The sequence below is a fragment of the Nannobrachium achirus genome (assembly GCF_963921795.1).
Source record: "Nannobrachium achirus genome assembly, chromosome: 2".
Taxonomy (NCBI): domain Eukaryota; kingdom Metazoa; phylum Chordata; class Actinopteri; order Myctophiformes; family Myctophidae; genus Nannobrachium; species Nannobrachium achirus.
The window spans coordinates 31,604,846-31,628,222 of record NC_137811.1 but is presented as its reverse complement, the minus strand read 5'-3'; the positions used below and the strand labels follow the sequence as shown (position 1 = coordinate 31,628,222).

Here is a 23,377-nt window from a genome sequence, read left to right as displayed (position 1 = left end):
AGCAGCTACATGGAACATATCTGCTATAGTAGAAGCATTTGGGGCATCGAAATGCAATGCAACCAGTATGGTTAAAAGCACTGACCCACCCTTTACCACAAACAACAAAAACGGTTGGTATGCCATGTCCCAAAATTATAATAATTTTCAAATTTTGGAATAATTCAATAGAACAATGAAGAACAATTAACAATGCTTGGTCATTTTTGGTTTATAGATAGAATGACACTGCAAGATCAATACCTGAAATCAGTCATATGGAGAATATCAGCAGCCTTGGCCACAATGGTGTTATTGGCAATCTTTATATATTATCTACTACGGAAAAGAAAATGCACAGGTAAGATCCAGCTATTGGTCATTGAAACAACCCAGTAATTAGGCTATTTGTTAATAACTGTAGTGTAGATCCATTGACTTGAGCATATCACATAATACTTCAAAGATCAGAAATGGGTAATTTCCAAATGGGAAGACTTCAATCTCACTAAAATCTTTTTTCAAATCTTTCTCCAAAGCTTCTGAGTATCACCTGTCTTGCTGTGGCCAGGATGGCAGTGTAAGTGTTTGATCATGATGATGAAAAACAATAGCCATGGTGATTATAACATCATCTCATACAATAGGCTATTATTTAGTCTTCATTGTATTTTTCTAAATAAATGACACTTGAACCATTTCAAATAAAGCCATTGCTATCTTATGCCTTTACAGATGGAAGATCCCCCTGTATACTATGCATCTATTGTCATCAGGACACTTGACAAGCCAAAAAACATTATTGTGAATGACACTAGCTGTGTGTATAGTCAGATCGATATTTAGAGAAATGTATAATTATGAATGTATGTATGTGTGTGTGTGTGTGTGTGTGTGTGTGTGTGTGTGTGTGTGTGTGTGTGTGTGTGTGTGTGTGTGTGTGTGTGTGTGTGTGTGTGTGTGTGTGTGTGTGTGTGTGTGTGTGTGTGCGCGTGCTGCATGCGTGTGTGTGTGTGTGTGTGTGTATGTATTGTAAAGATTTTGCAATAAATCTTCCAAAATCTTCTAGACTTTGTATTTCTGAAACTATATAGCTTCATAGTAGTAATCATGGCTCACACTTTGTGACTTTAAAGGGGAGAAGAACAACCCATTTTCAATATTGAACTATGTCAAATATACATTTGAGTTATCTGCTTCTGACTTTCACTCTGCCACCATCATCGGGACACAGATTCGGGGACTATGGGGTCAATGAGACGTCTACTGTACATCAGGTTGTTTGACTGAGACCAACTGATGGCTGAACACACAGCGCCAGCGTCAACAGCATCGACAGGGTCATCCAAGGACACGTGGCACATTCAGCCTTTGCCTACAATGGAAAGCTGTACATATTTGGTGGGTGCGGTAATCAGGACTTCAATGATCTGTGGGAGTTCGTTCCAGAAACCTTCTCCTGGACAAAGGTTGAGCCCAAGGGGAAAGGCCCTTGTTCATGACTGGAGATCATATTGTGATCTTTGGAGGATGTAAAACTGAAACACTGGATGACCTGTATTTCTTAGATTTTAGTCCTCCTATGAAGACATTATGCAAGTTAGCAGTTATTCAGTACAGTTTGGTGCAATCTGAACTTCCATACAACATCAGGTTGCAACAACTAGAAAGGTGCAATTCTGGGAAATTGCAAGTGTGGTTGCCTATATTAGGCTATACGTGATGTCATGTGATGTCAGCTTGGGATTTTGGGGTTACTTTATAAAGAACGTTGGGTTTGGGGTTAGGCCTACTCTATAAAGTTGGTCAAGGGGTTACTCTAACCGAGAACGCTGTTTCCTCATTGGCTAAAAATTACTTCTTCTGTCTGTAAAGAATAAAGTTGGGCGAGTAGGCCTACTAATAGTGTGGTGCCCATGGCAACCACACTAACTACAAAGATTCAATTCTGGGAAATTTCAAGTGTGGTTGCACTGTCTTACTATTAGGCTATAATTAGCCTACATATTGTGATGTCACTCTTGTCTAATTAGTCATTATATTGTCCAATCAGAGATCAGAAAAAGGTTAACAACGAATTATTTATTGTGATGTCAAAGCAAAGCATGACCAGTCAGTGTCTAATTGGACATTACATTGGACATTAGGCCTACAATGTCCATGACACATCCGGGGCGGAACGGAGGCCTACCTGGCTGTGGCTGGTTGATCCTGCCAGTAGCATGCTTGTCTCAAAGATTAAGCCATGCATGTCTAATATAAGTACAAACGGCTTGTAGGCCTGCAGTGTAACCGCCATCACTCAAAAAGTTGACACAACACAGGTTCACTTTGCCAGCAAATGATTCAAAAGAAATCATCATCATCATCATCATCATCATCATCATCATCATCATCATAGCCTAATATTTGTATTTTATTTTGTATAAAGTGTGTAGTTTTCCACCCATTCAGGCATGCATTTAATTCTAGGATCAGAGTGGCCAGTTCAGCAGTAGGCAGGCCTATAGGTGAGGCCGACCAGCGGCTCTTGATTGAGCCCAGTGCCTCTTGTAGGACCAGAGGTGACCGAGCTTTTGCTGTTGCTGGTCCCAAGTTATGGAATTCCCTGCCTTTTAATATTCGCTGTGCTCAGTCCCTTAGTATTTTTAAATCTCTATTAAAGACTCATTTTTTCTCCCTTGCTTTTAATTAACACAGTTTGACCATTTTAGCCATGTATATTCTTATTCTTACTTCCAATTTACTCTGTTATGTGGTATTTCTCTTTGCTTTTGTTTTGATTGCTGTTTCCCTTTTTTCTTGTTTTAAACGTATACTTGTACAGCACTTTGGTTCAATCTGGTTGATGTAAATGTGCTATATAAATAAAGTTTGATTTGATTTGATTTGATTGTGTGAGCATTATTATGATAGTATTATTTTGTTGCTATAAAAAATGATATGTATTTTTCATAATTTGCCTCTTGAGCTTTTATTTTATTATTTTATTTTCCTTTTTTTGTCATTCCAAATAACGTCCTTGCTTGCACTCACTTGCGGTTAGAACATTAGAAGTGTGAGGGCTCCCCCTACTGGCGCCTAAATATATTTGATCTCTACTTGGCTTGATTAACATTTCCCTTGTAATTTGTACTGTGTTCAACTTCTTCATTGCGCTTCTGCAACAAGCCCAGCCCAGCAAGGTCTGGAACATCAAGTTTGTAGGGCGGTTTAATGTATTTATTTGTTTTTATTTATTATTATGTTTTGTGGTGGTCGAGCATTGAGTTAATTGTATATAAGGGGTGGAGCCTTGGGGGTGGAGCAAGGAGTTGCTTTTCTCTGCCTGAAAACGTTTTGTCGCAAAAACGGCTTCGTTGTTTATTTTTAACCACCGGTGTTTTAACCCATAGAGCGCACTAGGTGTGCAGTAGTATTAGCTTTTTAGCATTAGTATAGATTTAGGTTTTAACTTCTTTCCCAGGTTCTTTTGACCCTTTTTACGCCCAGTCTATGATTTGACCACCAGGCGAAGGCAGTGCTCTACCGTGGTTACGGGGGCTTGGCTTATTTTAACCTCTGTCTATTAGACATTTATATAACAGCAGCAGTTACTTAGTTGAGCATAGTTAGTTTGTTTTTGTTAGTTGTCTCTGTAATCTGTACAGAACATGTGCCGTTTATACTTATTTTTACTCGGGATTATAATCTCCTGTTACTCTGTTGGTGGTTATGGTAAGTATAATGTCTAGATAACATATTACAAAGATTTAAATAGAATGGGGAAACCCGGTGATTTCAAATCATTTTACCCACATTTCACTGCTAAAATGTTATTGTAATGAATCCTGCACAGTGCAGGATTCATCTGCACTCGAATACCAGCCCGCTCGCCCAAAATCTCACTCGCCCTCGCTCCAGAGGTGCGGTCCGGTCTGCGTGCGCGTGCGTGTGTGCGTGCGCGTGCGTGTGTGCGTGCGTGCGTGTGTGTGTGTGTGTGTGTGTGTGTGTTGCTTGCTGCTCTGACTGTCAAGAGCATGCAGTGTGTTCACATCAAACAAGTTGCACTGACTATTCTGACAGTCAGAAGTAATAGTAGGCCTACACTTTTGAGTTAGACGGTATGAAGATATGTTGAGAAGTGGTGAAGTCATCCTTTAATTCCATACTTTAATGATTTTTACTTTATCCATTTCATATACAGCGCAGAAACGCTTTTTGGACGGCGTAGAGGGCCAGGACCTCCAGATCATCAATTTTAGGATGAAGACGATGGACCCCGATGGGTTCGACCTGACGTTTAATCCAACTGATGATCCTGAACCAGTGCTGTTGATGAAGGCAGGTGACCTGCTGACGGACTACACTGAGTGGGAGTCAGAGGAGGGAATGTTTGCTGGTAGAATCCAGAAGATAGACGTACCCACGCTGCAGATTACCATTGTGGACCTCCGACCGTCAGACTCCGGTCAATATAAGCTCATAGACCAGAAGGGCAACCTGGCCCTCATTGTGGAAGTGAGCGTAGAGCGTGAGTTATGCTGTATTGATCCTGGGGGCAAATAGTCAACGAAATGAACACTGATCAGAACCTTTGATGAGATTAAAAACAGACAAAACATTTTAATAGAATACCTTTTTTTCACAGACAAAAACGAAATAAAAACTAAGCTATGATAACTAAAGCTAAATGACTAAATATATTGACAATTTCGTCAACAAATGAAAACTAGACTAAAATGTTGGGGAGGGACTAGTGGAGAAGAGATCCAGTAGAACTAAATGACAATCATTTTATGTTATGGTTTGCTTGTGCTCGGCTGTAGCGCTCTGAAAATAGCAGCTCTACAAGCTGAACATTTTATCAAAAGACTATGACTAAAACTAAATCAAGATTTGCTGTCAAAATTAACACTGGCTGTGATTCACTTAAACAATCTAAGACGCTTTCTTTCTTTGTTCTTAGTTGCAGAGTGGGATCCTCCTGATTATGTGTACATCGGTTTAGCTGTTGCCGTTTCATTGGTGGTGGTCTGCTGCTGTTATTGTTGTAAGAGAAAGTGCTGCTCGAAGACCACTAGAAAGAATGACTCTGCTCATCAGACTGAAGCAGCGCCAGCTGCATATTACTATGATGTAAGCACCAACACAAACACACTCTATCACAGGGGTCTTCAAACCTTTTTGACTCGGGGCAGCCCTGTAAATAACCTTTTCATCAACGGCACCCCTGAAATACACTGTTAATCTTTAGAATCTTACATCATATAGGAGAAATATCCGTTTCCATCAGAACCGACTGAAAATAACGTTATACTGATGTTTAACCACTTGAACCCATAGCATGCCTATTCTGGGAGGAAGGTTCACCAAAAATAGCCGATCACAACGACGCGTTGTGAGCTTGTAGATCTGCTATTTTTGGTGAAGAGTGTTGTCATAGATAGAAAAAGAACTCATCAAGTACAGTGAGAATCAGATCTGTTTTACTAACATAGTGAAGTGATATTGATGTACTGATATTGATGAATTCCAACTATTATCAAATGATCTCGCGGCACCCCTGGACTGGCATCACGGCACCACAGGGTGCCCCGTCATCCAGACTCGTTTTCAAAGTATTTTTGTTTGAAGCTCTGTGTTTTCGTTCCAGGACGCCACTCAACCTTCCACTTCAGCTCATCCTAGTTCATCATATGGACCAACATACTCTGCCCCAGTCTTCCCCAAAGAGCCTGCATCCACTTACCACCAACCTCTGGTAGGTTCTTTATTCATCATAATTGTCCACCTCAAATGTTTTTATTTATACCCTGACTGATAAGGATTGCTTCATCTTACAGGTTTCTGGTCCTGAAAACCTTCATGTCAGCTCATCTCAACCTCAGGTACAGTATGGACCCACTCAGAGTCCTAAATACAATTTACCATGTGTGCATTTAGCAGATGCTCTTCGCCAGAGAGCGAAGTGTGAGATCAGAATAGATCAGAGAGAACAGCGTTGTTCCTCACAGAAACTAAGATACCAGATGAACAAGGAGCATAGCGGTTGTCAAAATATTAGGCCAGCTGCCTTGTGCGTAATTAATGGATAGTGTATAGAGCCAAGATGGGGCCCCCATGGCACAAGTTAAGACCATTCGCCATGGTGCATAGTTCTGCAATTAAAATAGGGCCCTCTGTGTAAAGTGCAGTTGAGTACCCTGGAAAGCACTCTAAACAAAGTTAGTATTGACATAGTCAAGCAACTGATCTGAATGAATTCTACTGTTATTTGGCACACAATTAAAATGTTTCTATTGGCATGAGAAAACATACGTTTTCTGCACGCAAAGCATACAGGCTTTGACAAATCCATCGTAATAGTTCTATTGATTCAACATACTCGACAAATAATAGAGAAAGGAGGAAGGATGAGTTTCACAAACACATGGGAAATCACAGAGGTTCCCTATTTCCTTGGGAGTGAATGGACTAAATGGAGTGAGGGACATCACAGAGAGCTTAGTGGAAACCAGGCGTTTTCACTAAGCTCTAAATACAGACTCAAGTAGTTTCTCATGTTGTGATGGTGTTATTAAGTGCATTAAAGTATCATGCAGAGTGATTTGGCGGTGGTATTCCATGAGGTTGGTTCTGGTTCTTCCTTCTCCAGGTGGTGGCCTCTACAGCATCACATGAGCCTGCTTCGACTGCATTTCTGGGCGTAGACACTCTCTCTTCTGATGCTGGACCCCAGTTTGAGCTGAAAGGAATGCTGTTCCCCTCTGCTCCACCCCTCAGTTCCCACACATCTTTCAGTGATGTTTACACCTCAGACAAACTCAACTTTCTCTAGAAAACGAACTCAAAATAATAAAAACACCTTCAACATACACGCACGTCGCATGCACACACACACACACACACACACACACACACACACACACACACACACACACACACACACACACACACACACACACACACACACACACAGTACATCAAAAATGAAATACATTTTTTACATGATTCTGTTCATGTAATGTTTTCATATTTCTGATTTATTTATTTTAATCAATTCTGGTGTGTCATAATAGGCCATTATTCTACTACAACTACAACGTGTGGCGTTGACTGTTGAGACATGTTGCAAACGTGTTGTGATGCGTTGTAGATCGCCTATAGACTGTTGTAGATCAGGGAATTTTCAGGAGAAGATTTGTTTGTTAATACTACCCTTTTTCACTGACAAAAACTACATAAAGACTAAATATAATTGACAATTTTGCCAACAAATAAAAATGTGACTAAAATGTTAGGGACTAAAACTTTTATGACTAGTTATGTCTAAAACTAAATTACTGTATGACTCAAACTAAATGAAATTATATTCAAAAGACTATATGTGACAAACCAGTAACACTGGTGTAGAGGACAATAAGGAGGAAACCAGGTATAGACCCCTGGTAGTATAGTTATGTAAACACTATATACTTTGCACTTGTAAGTCACTCTGGATAAGAGCGGCTGATGGTAAATTGTTACAAAATAACTTTTTTTTATTTACGTTTTGATCTAGTTGATCTTCATCAGGTCCTGATGAATGACCTGCTGTAGGCCTGCTAGATCTTCTTGTACCTACCTTGGTATGCAGGCTTTATCCATTCTGTGTACTGAAGCCTCTTAGCCCAGCATCCACCGGTCGATGTGCGCAGGTTTCTTACAAAATAACCTTTAACTGTTTTTATTTTGTTTATTAAGCTACCTTGATCGGGTGGTCGTGCACTTTTTTTTTTTTTTTTTTATTATATAAGGTGTTTTTTGTTTCGTTTTTTGTTCTTGGGGTTATTGATTAAATGTAGGGTTTCATTATGTATCTCACAAGACTATTACCATCTGGTTTGTAGACCATTTGAGGTAGAGAGAAGGGTGGATCCTGGTTCCATGGATCCCTGGGCTGGGACTGCCTCAGGGCCACAATGTGAACCCTAACGAATCATATCAGGGATGTGGCACAGTGTGAATTAACACTAGCCTGGCTTAGCCAGGCTATATACTAATGCTGCTAACTAACTGCATCCCATCCTTGTTTTAACATGGGTGGATGGTCTAGCTGAGGTAGGCTAAATTAACACAGGAATGAGCCTGCTATCTTATGCCTTTACAGATGAAAAAAAAATGCATCTATTGTCATCAGGATACTTGACATGCCCAAAAACATTATTGTGAAAGACACTAGCTGTGTGAATAGTCAGATTAACATTTAGAGAAATGTCTAACTAACTAATGATGTATGTACAGTGTGTATATCTGTAAAGATTTTGCAATAAACCTTTCAATCTGATGCCTTCTAGACTTTGTGTTTTACTCTTTTTTCTGAAGTAGCTTCATATAGTACCGTACAGTATACAGTACAGTACAATAAAAATGGAGCATACTCCTCTGTATGAAATGAACAAAGAACAGTATAGTGCAAAATGGTATCAAAAGAGAGATCCGTGATGTAACTACTACTACATATAAGTACATATACTCAAGTACTGTATAAGTATAATTTGGAGGATTTCTTTACTGGAGAAGCTGTTTCCATTTTTCTATACTTATACTCCACCACTACTACCACAGAAATATAGTACTTTTACTCCACTACAGTCAGGTGCGTGCACTGACATTTTGAGGGGGGTGCTCAAGTGAAAAAAAGGGCACCTTGTGTGGCGCGTGGAACCGTCGACTGCCTAGTAATTAGGGATGGGCAGTGGTGCATTTGTGATTCAATGTTTGGGGGGACGCGATTTTGAATGTCACCTACACCTATATTACAGGAGTTAACAGGTTCAGACAGTCTATTGATATGCATACATGCCCTGCTGTGACATATCTAATGTATATGCATGCATCAATTAATTGAACTAGAGTTATGCATAGTTGAGCTGTTTGGATCATAGTCTTTCATTCCGCTTAAGCATGGCCGGAATGGTCAGTGCCATCTGGTAGACAACTCTGTTGGTTTAGTGTGGAGATGGAGGTTTGTCATCAGAATATCCCACAACCTTAATTAGAATCGCCCTGTGTGTGTGTGTGTGTGTGTGTGTGTGTGTTTCCATCTGTAACTCCACGTTCAGCAGTTGTTCAATTGTCTAAAAAACATAATACAAAAATCAATAACGCATGTACCTTGCCCAACATCAACTTTATCACCTTCAAATGTGTCTCTACTTCTCATAATCCCCAAATGTTTAAAATATTTCCCAAAATTTTGGCCTGTAGGCGGCTTTGTCCTGTGATGCGATTTACATCACAAATGGGCGTCGACAAGCAGCGCACTCCCAGTCCGGGGGCACTTCCAGAGAGAGCCACATCACAGTCTGTCTGCTTCACACCAAGGGGGACTAACAGGCACACACACAAAGGGGCCAGGCCCCCGCAGGGGGCTGTAGGCTAGTTATTATTATTATTACTGTGCACACTCCAAGTTCATACGTGTGTGTGTGTGTGTGTGTGTGTTTCCATCTGTAACTCCACGTTCAGCAGTTGTTCAATTGTCTAAAAAACATAATACAAAAATCAATAACGCATGTACCTTGCCCAACATCAACTTTATCACCTTCAAATGTGTCTCTACTTCTCATAATCCCCAAATGTTTAAAATATTTCCCAAAATTTTGGCCTGTAGGCGGCTTTGTCCTGTGATGCGATTTACATCACAAATGGGCGTCGACAAGCAGCGCACTCCCAGTCCGGGGGCACTTCCAGAGAGAGCCACATCACAGTCTGTCTGCTTCACACCAAGGGGGACTAACAGGCACACACACAAAGGGGCCAGGCCCCCGCAGGGGGCTGTAGGCTAGTCTAATTGATTGAAGCTCTTATAAGGTGTGGCTGGTGTCTCTCCAGGTTACTTAACACACTGAAACTCTTGTCACACTGTTTACACACAAAGGGTTTTTCTCCACTGTGGATATGCTGGTGCCTCTATGTACCTTGCCCAACATCAACTTTATCACCTTCAAATGTGTCTCTACTTCTCATAATCCCCAAATGTTTAAAATATTTCCCAAAATTTTGGCCTGTAGGCGGCTTTGTCCTGTGATGCGATTTACATCACAAATGGGCGTCGACAAGCAGCGCACTCCCAGTCCGGGGGCACTTCCAGAGAGAGCCACATCACAGTCTGTCTGCTTCACACCAAGGGGGACTAACAGGCACACACACAAAGGGGCCAGGCCCCCGCAGGGGGCTGTAGGCTAGTTATTATTATTATTACTGTGCACACTCCAAGTTCATACGTGTGTGTGTGTGTGTGTGTGTGTGTTTCCATCTGTAACTCCACGTTCAGCAGTTGTTCAATTGTCTAAAAAACATAATACAAAAATCAATAACGCATGTACCTTGCCCAACATCAACTTTATCACCTTCAAATGTGTCTCTACTTCTCATAATCCCCAAATGTTTAAAATATTTCCCAAAATTTTGGCCTGTAGGCGGCTTTGTCCTGTGATGCGATTTACATCACAAATGGGCGTCGACAAGCAGCGCACTCCCAGTCCGGGGGCACTTCCAGAGAGAGCCACATCACAGTCTGTCTGCTTCACACCAAGGGGGACTAACAGGCACACACACAAAGGGGCCAGGCCCCCGCAGGGGGCTGTAGGCTAGTCTAATTGATTGAAGCTCTTATAAGGTGTGGCTGGTGTCTCTCCAGGTTACTTAACACACTGAAACTCTTGTCACACTGTTTACACACAAAGGGTTTTTCTCCACTGTGGATATGCTGGTGCCTCTTCAGAGAATCTAACACACTGAAACTCTTGTCACACTCTTTACACACAAAGGGTTTTTCTCCAGTGTGGATACGCTGGTGCCCTTGCTGACTGAAACCCTTATCACATTGTTTACAGTGAAAGGGCTCTCCCCCCATGTGGAGACGCTGATGTGACATCAGTTTATTTAACTGACTGAAACTCTTATCACACTGTTTGCACTGGAAAGGTGTTTCTTTGGTGTGGACATGCTGGTGTTTCTTCAGAGTCGATACCTCAATGAAGCTTTTATTTTCTTTTAAGTCATCCAAGGTTTCCTTACTTCTGGCTGAGATGATGTCCTCGCAAGATCTTGGTTGGTCTGTGTCTCCGTGTTTCTGTCCGGTTACACAGCTGGTGATTTTCCTACAGGAAGATGAGTGGAGCTGTCCATTGCTTATCATTTGACAGTAGAGGTTGTTGTGGCTCCTCTTCGTGGAGGAGGACCCGAGACATATCCCTGACTCTCTGATTCTCATGGTCCACTCTACCAGTAAATTATTTCTCCTGGTCGCACTCAGACTAAATGTGATGTTTAAAAAATTGTGTCACACAACACAAACCGTTAGCATCATTCCTAATAACACCGATATGCACATCTGACAGTTACAATTCATTCATCAGTGAATGTTGTTGAATCATTGAATAAAGTTAATGACAAATCTGGAAGACATGTCCAAAACTTAGGGAAAGTCTAGGAACTATCCGTCCTAAAAAATAACCCCACATACTGGACTTTGCCTGAACTTCATATACTAAAAGCATACACAATCTTACTTAGTCTGACCAGGCCTCTAGTCTGACATCATACACAACAAAAATATATTGCCATGCGTTCCTATCAACACTGATTTGCGCAGGCGCCCTTTCAGTTACTGGAATAGTTGATCTACAAGCTTAACATGTTTCACAGCCCAACGTTGAGAAGTAGTGATTAATACTAACAGAAAGCTAACACCTTGATCTCATGTATGGAGATCCAAATGTATTAGCCAAAACAAAATAGCCAAAAGAAATTAGCACAGAACTCCATGTATGGAGATCCAAATGTATTAGCCAAAAAAGAGCAACGCTGCTAGCCACACAACATACACAGTATTAAGGAGAAAGTAAAAATATATGGAGCCCAGGACTCCACTTATAAAAAACCCAATAAATACACCAAGCAAACAGGTTCTTTAAACCAGGGTTGAGCAGAATTAAGAAACTAAACCAAGAGCACAAGTAAACAGGGTTTAATGTAATAAAGCAGAATACATGACCTCAAATGACCAGTCTGTAATGTCTATCATTGTCCAGTACATAATAATGTCCTAATTCGTGGGCAGTCAATCCATTGAGGGCGGCTTCCTTGAGGAATCAGAGAACAAATAATCAGGCTTAATAATCAGTTACTTCACTCTTACAAGTTACAATCTATAGCCCTAATGCACACACTTAAATAGACACAGTACTCATGCACTACACAATGACAGCACTCAAAATTAAGAACTTGTAGGTACTATTAAAATACATCATGCCATGCAACTTTCCACAAAGGCCTAGTGAGCTAAAAGGTGACTGGATTAATAAAAGACTGGCTAAAATGTCTAGTTAAAGGGGACCTGTCACCTAAAGGGTTACTGTCACTTTAAGAATCATCTTAAAAAACAAGTTAATATTTTTATGATGTCATTGTGGGGATGCGCAATTATAAGCCAATCAAATTAATTGTCTGTATAGACTGTATGACTACTTACTGTGCTGGTCAGCTGCTGTTGGGGGGCGAGGGGCAGATTACACTGTGACAGTTTCAGACTGTTTCAGGATCCACACTGGAGAGAGGCCACATGACCTACTGTATCATACTATTATAATTTCGGGGCGTGTCAGCGGGCCTTTAAGGGCTGGGTAATAATCAGAGTAAAACTAATAACATGGTTAAAAAAGGACGAGGGGATCCGAGCACTCAGAGTCAGGAGGAGAGGAATTTAAAGTTAAAACAAAGTTTATTTCTTTAAAACCTTCGTCCTTTTGTAACAGTGTTTACCCACTGATCCTGGCAGCACCACTTACTTTTTAAGACGTTTTTTATCTCCATTGAGCACCCGGTTGTTTTCTGTTTTTGCCTAAAACTGATAACAGTTGAGAGAGAGAGGTTACTTATCTCGGAAGAGGGGCAAGTCTCAACTTAACCCCTCTCCTGATATCCACACGCCTCCCCTCTGCTCCAGGGATCCACCATTGGTCACCTTGTCCTAATAGCTGGTTGGTCTCTCCTGGGCCTTCCCTCTTTTGGCTTCCTCTCCCAGCACACCCACAGACAAATCCGCTATGGGCAGACAGGACACCCCCACATATATGGGTGCCTGATTAACCGTTTCTCCCTATGGGTGTCCCTGTCCTGAATTCGGTCCTGGCACCTGTCCATTATCGCTTTTCTCTCTCGCCGGCCAGGTCTCTCTCCTCTGCCCCTAATCTCTCTAACTCAGCTCCTTTCTGGCTTGGTTAAATGGTCTGGCTTGGTTAAATGGTCGTCTCACTTCGAGTCCATACTGGACTCGCAGAAACTATGATACCAGATAAAGGTAAAAGATAAATCAGCACATAAGGGAGACAGTATAATTTATTGCGGGTAGCGCCACCGTATGATAGCATTTTGGGGGGCAACGCTAGCTGCCTTTTGCGTAATTAACAGGTGGTGTATAGCGCCAAGGCATAACACGGCGACCAAGATAGGGCCCTTTGTGTCGGACTCAATAGCGCCCATGTGTCCAATAAATAGCACCACTGCACTGGACACACCGCCGTGGCGCAAGTTAAGACCATTCGCCATGGCGCATAGTTCTGCCATTAAAATAGGGCCCTCTGTGTAAAGTGCAGTTGACTACCCTGGAAAGCGCTCTAATAAATGTATTATTAACACAGTCAAGCAACTGACCTTAATGAATTAGTGTCTTCTGCTGTTTCTTGGCACACAAATCATACAGGCTCTGCCAAATCCGTAGTAAAAGTTCAAGTTCAAGCAACGTACGTACGTACGTACGTACGTACGTACGTACGTACGTACGTACGTACGTACGTATACGTACGTACGTACGTGACAAATAATAAAGAAAGGAAGGAAGGAGGAGTTTCACAAACACATGGGAAATCACAGAGGTTCCCTATTTCCTTGGGAGTGAATGGACACAGAGAGCTTAGTGTAAACCAGGCGTAAAGTTCTAAATAGACTCAAGTAGTTTCTCATGTTGTGATGGTGTTATTAAGTGCATTAAAGTATCATGCAGAGTGATTTGGCGGTGGTATTCCATGAGGTTACTAGTTCTGGTTCTTCCTTCTCCAGGTGGTGGCCTCCACAGCATCACATGAACCTGCTTCCACTGCATTTCTGGGCGTAGACACTCTCTCTTCTGATGCTGGACCCCAGTTTGAGCTGAAAGGAATGCTGTTCCCCTCTGCTCCACCCCTCAGTTCACACACATCTTTCAGTGATGTTTACACTTCAGACAAACTCAACTTTCTCTAGAAAACGAACTCAAAATATTAAAAACATCTACAACGATGGATGCTTTGCGTGACTCAAAGCTCAACAACTTAGATACACGCACACACGTCACGCGCACGCACGCACGCACGCACGCACGCACGCACGCACACACACACACACACACACACACACACACACACACACACAGTACACCAAAAATGAAATTGTATTTTTATATGATTCTGTTCATGTAATGTTTTCATATTTCAGATTTTACTCAATTCCCTATTCTGGGTGTGTCACTCATAATAGGCCCGCATTCTGCAAGAATCGCTGATCTACAACGTGTCGCATTGATACATGTTGCAAACATGTTGTGATGCGTTTTGTATCGGCTAGACAAGATGTGATGGTTTTAATAATTAACTCCGACCTAAAAAAACAAAGTTGTCCTTTAATAATTTTGTTAAAAATCTACAAAAATATTGAAAGAGACACAGTATTTTCACACCTTGGTGCACTGGGAAAGAAACACAGGCCACTAAAGGTGTATTTTAAGGAAAGGGACACGTTGCTTATAGGAGCAGCTATCACCTAATGTAGCCTACACATTTAAGGAGACCACAACAACAACAACCTTGTCATCCATAATCACCATATTTTGGCACAAACATGGGGATGAATTCATTCTACTATTATGCCACCAAAATGTGGAATGCCCTACCTCCAGCCATCACAAAGTGTGACTCCCCCTCTACCCTCCTTAAAAGCCGCCATAAAAGAGTGTCTGTCTGCAACTGGATCTAGACTTCTAGATTGCCAAAATAAATTACCCACAACTGTTTTACTATATATATACTTTACTGCTCCTAGTATTTCTTGTATGGTATTGTACGTATGTCTTTATATGTCTTGATGAATTGAATACATAGGACCACAATGGAAACAAGCCCTCGGGGCTTTTAGGATTCTTGAAATAAACTAAACCAGCTGCTTTACATTAAATGATACGCAGTTGATTAATTGATTGATTGCTTCCTGCTTGCTTGACTGGCTGACTGATTGACTGATGAGACAAAACCAGAGTGCAGTAGGCCTCTTAAATTCATAAGGTGCAAAATGTTGTTCATGGATACTGCCTTTCCCTCATTATATTACATGGAATGTCAATACATTTATTTTTGTAAGAATACATTGTTTTAAAATACAAAAAAGGTTGCTTTTCGACTGTGAGGCCATGAGGGCCGGGGCTATAACCCCTCATGGGCCCTTTTTACCCACAAGCCTTTGATCCACATAGCCTACTACACACCTAAAGATTTTTGGAAAGCTGAGGCACAGACAGTGACACTGATATTCAAACAGAGCTAACTGTCAGCTACAAAACCCAGCACAGGACAATACTTCCAGTAGTACCGACTTTCGTCTTGACACAACGTCCATTTCATCACAAAACGCAACACTTCAGACAGGCACAGGAAGAGGAACCTCTCAAGATATGCAGACTCACAGCCATATGTACGGTGTAGCCTACACTCGGAAACCTACAGGATATCCTGTACGCAGACTACGCACAGCTATGCCGAGAAACCGTCAAATGACCATATGACTTCCCTTTTTGCAGAGAACGTAGATGGAGGGAAATTGGGTTGGGAACTGGAGCCCCCGTCTTTAACAATGACACTAGCAATGTGGTTTGTGTCATTGAATGCAGCCAGGTGCAGGGGTTTGAAGTATGTAGCCTATAGGTGATATTGCGATATTGGTACATTCTGGTATAGCTGGTTTCAGCTACCAGAATGTACCAATATCGCAAAAGGGCAATAAATAAAAACTGTATAGTTCAATAACACAAAATCGAGCGGTTCAAATACAGAGTGGAGAGAAAGAAGTGTTGGTTTGCTTCAAACCGTGGAGCCTGGTGGTCTGGATAGTTACATTAGTCTCATATAGCCTCATTTATGTGCAAGTTTCAAGTAGATTATAACTGATTCCCATCTAGTAGACTAGGCTACTACTATTTTTCAACCACAGATGAGACGAAACACATACAATGAATGAATTATGATTTATTCATTTGGAAAGGGATAGGCTATGTATTTGTCTCGTGAGTAACAACAATGCAGCAATGGTGAAGAAAGGGAACATGGAAAGACAAACCTCGAATTACAAGGAACTATACGGGACTACTATATGAAAGAGATTAAAATTTCGATGATTAATAAATAATAATAGTTATCGGGATTCGGGGCGCCTGCTGGCCAACCGGTCCAAGCGCATACCACATAGTCTTAGGCTCTGATGCCTGACAGCGTGTCGCAGGTTTGAGTCCCGATCCTCAGGTTTGAGTCCCGACCTTTCCTGCGTGTCACTCCCCATCTCTCTCCCCATTTCCTGTCAGTCTACTTTCCTATCAATAAGGCATAAAAGCCCCAAAAAACGAAATCTTAAAAATAATAATAATAATAAGTATAATGCTAATAGTAATAATAATATAATATTTTTGTATAACTGAGTAGTTTTCCATTCACAGTTATGCATCTAATTGGGGTGTGAGTGAGCCAGTTTAGCAGTAGTTGGGTGAGGTAATAATTATGTGAGCATTATTATGAGATTGTGCTCTTGTTGTTGCTGTATAAACCTGTAATATGTTTTTTCATAATTTGCCTGTTGAGCCTTTTCATTAAATAACATCATCCTTGCTTTGTGTGATTTAGAAGTGTGAGGGCTCTCCCTACTGGCTGCTAAATATAATTGATCTCTGCCAGTCTGCCTTGGAAGCCATGCCTTGTTTCCCCTGGCTTGTGTTCAACTTCTTCATTGCGTTTCTGCAACTAACCCGGCCTGACCTTTCAGTATTACCGGAGGGGCGTGGTCTGGAACATCAAGTGAGGTTGTGTGATGTTTATTTATTTATTTATGATATGTTATGGGGGTGGAGTCAAGGAAGCTAATAGAAGGAAAGGACACTGACTGACGTCCTTGGCTTGGTCGGAGCGAGGTTTGCTTTTTTTTCTCTGCCTGAAAGTGTTTGGTCGCAATTTATTTTTAACCCATAGATGCACTCACAGAGGGCGGACTGCATCGTTTTAACTGCTATCCCAGGTTTGACCACCAGGCGAAGACTGCTTCAATTTTCAACGCTCTACCGTGGTTGTTTTAACCTCTGTCTCCATTAGATTATAGACATTATTATTAACAGCAAGTTAAGTTTGTATTTTTCATTATTTAGTTAGTTGTTTTCTGTCTCTGTACAAAAGTAGCCTATACAACATGTGCCTTTTATACTTATTTTTACTCAGGATCATTATCTGCTGTTACTCTGTTGGTGGTTACAGTACCGGTAAGTAGCATAATATCGTTGTTAAATGGTAACATATTAAATAGATTTAAATAGAATGCAAAACGTGGAGATTGTATTAATTGTACCCCCATTTCAATGCCAAATTGTTATTGTAATCAATCCTGCACTCTGCTGCTTTCAGCATGTTTACGCCACACATTCTCAACTCCCCTGGCTGTGATGTTTCCCTATGGATGTTTCAGGTCCATTGTGTAACCTTATTTCTCTGTCTGTGTTTTAAGGTTCGTTTGGGGCAAATAAAGAGGCATGCTTTGGAGATGATTTTTCCATGCCTTTAAGTGATCTGGGCTATCGCCAAAACGTGTTCTTCACTTCAAAACGAGGCAACGAGAAACAGGTTCTGTGGGCCAATGGGACAGTAAGTCAGACATGTATTATGTTCTACATTACCATAAAAAAACATTATTTTATTTTTTCACATTTGTTTCATATTAAACCAGGGTTATTCAACGTGTTCAGGCCAAGGACCCCTTAGCTGAGAGAGAGATGAAGCAGAGACCCCCAGATTCCATAATAGTTTCATCGTTTGACAGCACAATCATCAGTGTATTTTGGAATAAGTCAATTTGTGTTTTTAACCACTTGAACCGTCAATACTTAATAAACTTGACCTTTCTTTCACTCTGTACTTAGTCTGCTCTTTTTCCACTCTACACCAGAGCTCTTTGCCGAAAATAGCCGATCTACAAGCTTACAATGCTTGTAGATCTGCTATTTTTGGCTAAAGTTCTATAAAATATGGTTCAAGTGGTTAATATAGAAAAGGAGAAAAAAGTTTCTATCGCACAAAGATTTGGAGGACCCCCTGTAGTAACTCTGAGGAGTCCCCTAGGGTTCCCGGACCCTTGTCGAAGACCCCTGTATTAAACTGATTATAGTCTGATTAACCACCGCTTTATACTATCTCCCAACAAGTGAGTCACATTGTGAAGCATTGGCCAAATTACAATTGGACTTGTGACGTCACGTGTACTTCTGTTCTCTGCACTTCCAGTCGTTGGAGCCACATTATGAGATAACGACTACTCGGTTTATCATACGGAAGGTGACAGAGAGAGATGAGGGGGAGTTTTCTTATAGTATGTATGGCCTCACATTTAAGGCCCTGAGACTGAAAATCAAAGGTGAGATCATTTGACACTTTCATCTTGTCTGTTGTTGTAACCACCAACAAATAACGTAAAAATATAAAACATACAATTGTATTGTATTGTATGGTATTCATCTTATTTATTACCAGCAGGATGGTTGATTGATTCTCCCCCCTCCCTCTGTATTTGTTTCTTTTTTGAAGATTGTTCAAACAAAGTGACAAAGGATTATGGAAGTGACTCCTATTTCAGGGTTCAAGATGCTGCATATTCTCTGGAATTCACCCCTCTGGAAAGGGCAAATGATCCACCGGTGCTGCTGTGGAATCGCACCATCAACCCCCGAGCCAGTGAGGGAGGAGGCAGGGGAAGGCTGGTGTACAACGAGTGGCGGATGGAGAAACTCACCCAGGAATACAACGGCTACTACACCTTCAGGGACAAAAACCACAAGTTTATTTCCAGGAACAAGATGACAGTTGAAGGTTGTGATGTGATGTAGAATTAGCTGCCATTGTTTCACAAAATAATGCTTAGAAACTTAAAGGACAACTTCAATACTTTTCAAACTATCTTCATATAATTGGTCCTCACTAGTCTTCGCAATAAAATAGCACAATTATTTTCAGGAATAGAAAGCCTGCATTTTCTATTTAGCTTGGATTCCCCATGGATGATGTTACTGGTAGACGGGTTTCTGAACTGACCAGACCGAGTAGAAATAAAATTGCCCTAATTAGCAGGCATTGACACTTAAGCCCGGATCAGAGTCTACGGTGGAGACCTATCCACCGCAAATTTGAGGTGGAAAGCTTTCCACCTCAAGTCAGAAAATAAGTGCAGGCCATCATAGTCACAGCCCACGGTTCGGTCCTTTACCCCGTCTAGACCGGTTCAGGTCGACCAATCAGTGAACGGGGTGTAGAGCCTGCCTGTCTGATGGTAAAAACAGAGAGATGTGTTGGGACTCACGGTGGAAAGCTCTCCAAGGCTTGCCCACTCTCCAAGGCTTGCCCACCTGCCCCTGGCAGGTAAATAAAACGCTCGGGCAGGTGAAGTTGGCTTTAAGGTTGCCCGACCGGGCAAGGGCTCATTTGAGTGGGGACACAACCGTCTAACACAACACATCTGTCTAAACACCTGAACGTGGCTAAATCTCTCTGTCTTCTGGTCTGTGGAATGTAAAATAAGAGCACTGATTACCTATAATGTGCTGTTTTCACTGTTGCAACACTTAAAAATATAAAATAGGTGTGAACCCGTAGTCATATTCAATCACAGCTATGTAGGTATTTGGATAAAAATGTAGGTATGACATTTATCGCACAGCCCCAGGGGGTAAAAAAGTGTTAAATTGAGCGGTAATTAAAATTTTACCTATCATTTTATAATGGAAGATTTACTTTTCGGGCAAGTGGGCATGACCTTTGGGCAAGTAGAACATGACCTATACTTGCCCGATGGGCAAGTGCCTCTGAGACCTTAGTGTCAACCCCTGATTAGTGAGGACCAATTATATGAAGATATGTTGAAAAGTGGTGAAGTCATCCTTTAATTCCATACTTTAATGAGTTTTACTTTCTCCATTTCATATACAGCACAGAAACGCTTTTTGGACGGCGTAGCGGGCCAGGACCTCCAGATCATCAATTTTAGGATGAAGACGATGGACCCTGATGGGTTCGACCTGACGTTTAATCCAACTGATGATCCTGAACCAGTGGTGTTGATGAAGGCAGGTGACCTGCTGACGGACTACACTGAGTGGGAGTCAGAGGAGGGAATGTTTGCTGGTAGAATCCAGAAGATAGACGTACCCACGCTGCAGATTATCATTGAGGACCTCCGACCGTCAGACTCCGGTCAATTTAAGCTCATAGACCAGAAGGGCAACCTGGCCCTCATTGTGGAAGTGAACGTAGAGAGTGAGTTATAATCTCATCAAAGGTTACTTTTGATCAGTGTTCATTTCGTTGGCTAAAACTATGACGAAGAATGTTCGTTGACTACGTTTTTTCACTGATGAAAACAAAATAAAAACTAAGCTATGATGACTAAAGCTAAGACTAAAATGTTGGGGAGGGAATGTGGAGATGGGGTGTGCACATGCTGGGGTGATCACTGTCTGCCTCCTGTGAATTGTTTTATTTTAATTTTTGTTTATTTTCTTTTTATTTCGTTCATATTTTCACCCACATAAGAGACAAGTCATTTTATGTTTGGTTTGGTTGCGCTCGGGTGTAGCGCTCTGAAAATAGCAGATCTACAAGCTCACGTGACGGGTTGTGAGCTTGTAGATCTGCTATTTTCGGCATGCAACCAAGTGTAAAACCAGGCATTACGACAACATCATGGCCTGCCAAAATACATTTTTTGTAGACAAAATTAACTGTAGATTTAGTCGACTAAAATCTAATGATAGTTGACTAAAACTACACAAATATTTCAGATGACTAAAATGTGACTAAAACCTAATGACATTTTAATCAAAAGACTAACTAAAACTTGATTCTGATTCACGTAAACACTTTCTTTCTTTGTTCTTTGTTACAGAGAAGGAGCTTCCTAATTTTGTGTATATAGGTTTTGCCGTTGCCATTTTATTTGTGTTGGTCTGCTCCCGTTGTTGTGTGAAAAAGTGGTACAAGAAGACCACTAGAAAGAATGCTCGTCAGACTGAAGCAGCACCAGCTGCATATTACTATGACGTAAGCACCAACACAAACACTCTATCATACTCATTTCAGAGTAGTTTAGTTTGAAGCAGCTCTGTGTTTTCGTCTCATTTCAACATCCTTGGTCCAATTCCAGGACACCACTCAACCTTCCACTTCAGCTCATCCTAGTTCATCATATGGACCAACATACTCTGCCCCAGTCTTCCCCAAAGAGCCTGCATCCACTTACCACCAACCTCTGGTAGGTTCTTTATTCATCATAATTTGTCCACTTCAAATGTTTTTTATTTATACCCTGTCCCTGACTGATAAGGATTGTTTCATCTTACAGGTTTCTGGTCCTGAAAACCTTCATGTCAGCTCATCTCAACCTCAGGTACAGTATGGACCCACTCAGAGTCCTAAATACAATTTACAATGTGTGTATTTAGCAGATGCTCTTAGCCAGAGCGATGTAAGTGTGAGATCAGAATGGATCAGAGAGAACAACAGCGTTGTGCCTCACATAAACTATGATACCAGATCAAGGAGGAGCTTAGTGTCTGTCTCAATAACGTGCTATCTACAGTAACAATAGCATATGAAACTATAGGATACCAAGTAAACAATGAACCTACCAACTGTCTAAATAACATTCTGAATCTAAATCACATTCCTAACATTTGTGTTTGAGGAAAAACTAAACAAAAACATGAGTAACCAAGATAGTTACAAAGATTTGTCTGTAGTGATAGTAGCTAGCCTATATGGGTATATCTTGGTCAATCGCTAGCATCAATTGAAAGAGAAGCTGGCAAGAATGGGTGAAGGGAGAGTGAAGTGCAAGGGAGTGAGATGGGCCGAGTGCAACCTGGTTCTTAAAGGTGATGGCACCTGACACTGGTTTTAAATAATGCAACCCAAAACACACCCATGATTAATTCAGGGCCCACAGGGCCCTATTTTGCACTTGTTGCAAGGGGGCGTTCCCGAGTTGCTATTTTGCGCCACCAGCCTTATACCAGCGACCAAGATAAGGCCCTTTGTGTCGGACTCAACACATAGCGCCCATGTGTCCAGTAAATAGCACCATTGCACTGGACACACTGCCGTGGCACAAGTTAAGACCATTCGCCATAATGCATATTTCTGCCATTAAAATAGGGCCCTATCTGTGTAAAGTGCACTTGACTACCCTGGAAAGCGCTCTAATAAAGTTATCATTAACACAGTCAAGCAACTGAGCTTAATGAATTGGTGTCTTCTGCTGGTTTTTGGCACATAAATCATACAGGCTCTGCCAAATCCGTAGTAAAAGTTCAAGCAACATACTTGACAAATAATAAAGAAAGGAAGGAAGGAGGAGTTTCACAAACACATGGGAAATCACAGAGGTTCCCCATTTCCTTGGGAGTGAATGGACACAGAGAGCTTATATTAGTGTAAACCAGGCGTAAAGTTCTAAATAGACTAAAGTAGTTTGATGGTGTTATTAAGTGCATTAAAGTATCATGCAGAGTGATTTGGCGGTGGTATTCCATGAGGTTAGTTCTGGTTCTTCCTTCTCCAGGTGGTGGCCTCCACAGCATCACATGAACCTGCTTCCACTGCATTTCTGGGCGTAGACACTCTCTCTTCTGATGCTGGACCCCAGTTTGAGCTGAAAGGAATGCTGTTCCCCTCTGCTCCACCCCTCAGTTCCCACACATCTTTCAGTGATGTTTACACCTCAGACAAACTCAACTTTCTCTAGAAAATGAACTCAAAATAATAAAAACATCTACAACAATGGATGCTTTGCATGACTCAAAGCTCAACACACACACACGCACGCACGCATGCACGCACGCACGCACGCACGCACACACACGCACACACACACACACACACACACACCAAAAATGAAATGGTATTTTTATATGATTCTGTTCATGTAATGTTTTCATATTACTGATATATTTTACTCAATTCCCTATTCTGGGTGTGTCATAATAGGCCCGCATTCTGCAAGAATCGCGTTGATACATGTTGCAAACATGTGATGCGTTTTATAT

At 41.4% G+C, this 23,377-nt stretch overlaps 1 protein-coding gene across 1 annotated transcript; it reads left to right on the top strand.

Moving 5' to 3' along the window:
- Positions 1–3,503: 3,503 nt before the first annotated feature.
- Positions 3,504–23,076, top strand: LOC308297698 (uncharacterized protein; the record flags this gene model as incomplete). The annotated part of the gene is made up of 6 exons (XM_080741245.1): positions 3,504–3,696; positions 4,166–4,492; positions 4,928–5,097; positions 21,478–21,585; positions 21,676–21,720; positions 22,894–23,076. The coding sequence occupies exons 1-6, from the start codon at positions 3,633–3,635 to the stop codon at positions 23,074–23,076; spliced, it is 897 nt and encodes a 298-aa protein (XP_080597371.1). The 5' UTR covers positions 3,504–3,632.
- Positions 23,077–23,377: the final 301 nt, after the last annotated feature.